Here is a 3,734-nt window from a genome sequence, read left to right on the forward strand (position 1 = left end):
CAGATGGGTTAAGTGAAAGTGACATAATTCTCAAATGAGGGATTTTGTCATTGCCGTTTAAAGATTAAAAGGAACCAGCAAAAAATTTAAGGGGCAAGGCCGACAACAGTATTAACTTACCCATTTCAAAGCCTAAAAAAATAACTTTTCTACACTAGAATTTTTTTTAAGTATGTGAAAATTATTGCTTGTATTAGTTTGTCTTTTAGGCACAAAAATAATGGTGAACATCACACGCATGATGTCTTGCATCATCCACTTTTAGTTCACTAAAGTTATATTTTGTTCCTAACTGAAACTGCAACAAAGAAGTTCAGAGTCAGTGTCCAAATCGAAATGAAATTTCAGTTACCTCTGACAGTGACGAAACAAACAGCAGCAATCGTGATAAAATGAGGAAGTGTATGCGAAGAACTGTTGTTCGTTGCTATTTAAAGACGAGAAACTGTGGTCTGACCATAAATATATGTGATAATATATGGGTCTGATCGTTTATTTCAGCTTGATTTTATGAAAAATTGTACCACTCTTGAATAAATTCACAGACTTTAGCAATGAGACTGTCTTCATAATAATACAGTGATAAGTCACTGTGGATTGCAATTGCATGCAATGAAAAGAGGAAGACATAAAAAAAATTTGTTATACAGCAGCTTGAAATGCTGAAGTTAAATGAGAAATACATTGAAAAATAAAAATGCCTTCACGCCTTATTTCTAGCTCGGAAATTTTCATTTTCTTTTGTTCCTGAYATTGTGCTGTTATATGTTTTTTGACTATTTGAATTTATTTTTAATAAAACGTTACGATTACTGTTACAGTACACATTCTGTGAGTTCTGGAAGTTTTGACATCAACACTTCGGACTAAATAAACTGCGAACCTTCCCCTTTAACGTGAACACGTAAACGCAACACCAAATTTACTGATATAAACGTGAAACATTAACTTCCGGGTAACGGTGTCGCGCAGAAAGGCGGATCCCTTTTTGCCACTTTGTCTTTCAGAACTTTTGTAGAAGCAGTTTCTACTAAACAGTCCTTGCTGTGCTGTTTTATCTAAACTTGGTACGTGTTGTAGTGAAACATTTCTACATTCAGTCGAGTTCTTTTGACTGCAGGTATTACCGAAAACAGAGAGTACTTTCTCTCTCTCAGGCTTAGCTCGCTAACTTTGAACGCTGTCGTCAGCTGCCCCGCARCACTCAAAGAAACACACAGAAAGAAGATGGAAGATAAAGAACTGATGTGGGCATTGAAGACCGGAGATTTGGACGAAATTGTAAACAAGCTGGTAACGGTAAGCAGACTACTCTGGATTAACTGTTTGGCAATTTCTGTGAGCTAATCTGACAGGTGGTGGTTTAGCTCTCGTACAGTGGACGTTTTATTTGCAGACATGCTAACTCGCTAACAACACTAAGTTGAAGTGAATTTGGTAAACAAGAATAAGCAAACTGTTAGCTTGCTGGAGAACGTGTAATTAACGAGCATTAAACGGATTGTGTTTGTGAACACATCTAATCCCGTATCGGAACACAAACCCGATTGCTACGTTAGCATTGTTAGCAACTTGACGTGGTAGCTACTCGCCATGGCTAGAGAAAAAAATAGGGCTATTGTTGTTTTACTTTATTTTTCTGACTTCGTTATTAAAGTGTAGCTATTTTTAAAACAATGGGCTGTGACTAGTTTACATAATGTTTAGTTCGGCTGGCATTAGCAACCTGTTGGTAAGCTAACCAACATTAGCTAGCTAGTTTGACGGATAACTCCCATGTTTTATTATGATGACCAAGTAAGTCATGATAAAATAGCGTGCACGTATCAGATATTGGATAACCCTTTATCTATTATCCAATAGCTAGCAGTATGACTGAATATAGTATAATGTGTGGTGTTTAGCTCGTAKCTACTTAGCTATTAAACCAGACAGGCCCACGGCTCAGCATTGTCTAGGTGGGCGGGGGTCTCAGCTGACGTCTTGTAAAACCAGTTTATTTTTAACAATTAACCAGTAATTACGGTCTCTTAATTTGTGTGAAATGAAGGAAACAAAAGACTTTTGTTTTGAGAAAAGCTGTCCCTCAGTCTGGCATTTGAAGCAGGACATCAGCTGAATATTTTTATTTGGGAATTTGATTCTTACCTATTTGTGCTGCTTAGATGACTCCACTACCCCCATGACACATGACTAATGACCATTGACAGGTGAAATGGCTAAAAACTGATTATCTTATTCCAGTGGTATGAGGTAAACTGAGCAGCTTGTCCTGTAAGTTGACATGTTGCAAGAAGAGACGGGAGAAAAAGGGAGGGAATAAATAGTCTTTCAACAGCTTTGACCCAGCCAGATTATAACGGTCAGGGTTGAAAAGTATCACTTGCATATTTCACATTCTTACTACCCACCAGTTGTCCTTTAAAAGTTATTTAAGCGGTCCTATCTGCATTGCAGAAACCAGATAAAAGTCCTTGCGAAGGCTCCGCAATTTTCGTAAACCTTCGCATAACTRCGATTTCCTGCAAGGGTCTGTTTTACAAAGTTTCACAGAGCAGGWCAACTGGAATGCGGTAAACTGGGAGATGACGCCCTTCCGACTTCCCAGTTCATACTTTCGAGGTAAATGGAATGCAGCATTATACCTAATTGGCCTTAAAGTAGCCAAGATAAGAAAGCCACAACTGTAAAGTGCGCTTAGGAACAAAGAAATGATTGTGATATAAAAAAGTCCCTTTTAAAATACCCTGCTATTTGCTGTCAAACTCTTATTCTTAGCTGCTAACTTTCATAATGACTGTTTGCTTTATTAGTGTCACTATAATTAGTGCTTTGAGCTGTTTATAGTATTAAATGTGAGAAAGTCTGTCATTCTATAATTACTTGCACCATTGACGTACAGTCTCATGAACAATATTCTGAAATAATACAAAAAAACTGACTTGATAAATCGTGAATGAAACACTTCAATTTTACCAGCTGTTTCACCCACAGCCATTGATGGCAGCCTTTTAAACACTATTAGGAGACATTGAGTTTCAATATTCATCACTGCTAATGGATTCAGTGGAATTGGTTATAAAATGAAGAATTGTGTTCATTATGTTGAAGTTGACCTTCAGTGGAGTTTGTAATAAGGGTGAGTGGGTGGCAGTGGGGCAGGGTGGATTATGATGTGGTTCTGAATAGGGCGGTTGTCTCAAATGAGGCTTTGTGAGAAATGTTATCCCGTCCATTCAAACCAGGAATGAAAAGGAAGAAAAAAAAATCAAGCACTTATTTCATTCCTTTTTGTTTTTTATTCACACACGCTTTTAAATTTGTAATTAGCATTTGTTTAAATAATCTGTTTAAAAAATAGTGATAGATGTACATTAGGTTGAACAATTGAGCATTTGCTTTGATTTTATGATGGTGTGTAGGGTCCTCAAGCTCTGGTCTACCTGTGTCCTCCATGCTCGTTTGTTGTGGTCTTGTTTTATCTTTCAAACAAGGAGCATWGAATTCTGCACATTAGTTTTGTATGGTTTAAAACAACACTGCATATACTCAATACACATGCGAGCCAAACCAAAAAGGTCACATTGAAAATATTTGGTACAGATTTGTGAAGTGTTATGCTCCAATAAGTAAGGTTATCTACAGCGGGTAAAATAAGTATTGAACACATCACCATTTTTCTCAGTAAATATATTACTAGAGGTGCTAATGACACAAAATTTTCACCAGATGTC

General features: G+C 37.0%; 1 protein-coding gene across 1 annotated transcript in view; it reads left to right on the plus strand.

The window, feature by feature from the left end:
• Positions 1 to 952: 952 nt before the first annotated feature.
• mtpn (myotrophin) overlaps positions 953 to 3,734 on the plus strand; it is a 17,393-nt gene continuing 14,611 nt past the window's right edge. Inside the window, exon 1 of the mRNA XM_014020662.1 lies at positions 953 to 1,299. Within this exon, the coding sequence (XP_013876116.1) occupies positions 1,228 to 1,299 (72 nt within the window). The 5' untranslated portion in view covers positions 953 to 1,227. The remainder of the gene's footprint in view (positions 1,300 to 3,734) is intronic.

Source organism: Austrofundulus limnaeus, unplaced genomic scaffold, assembly GCF_001266775.1.
Source record: "Austrofundulus limnaeus strain Quisiro unplaced genomic scaffold, Austrofundulus_limnaeus-1.0 Scaffold262, whole genome shotgun sequence".
NCBI lineage: Eukaryota > Metazoa > Chordata > Actinopteri > Cyprinodontiformes > Rivulidae > Austrofundulus > Austrofundulus limnaeus.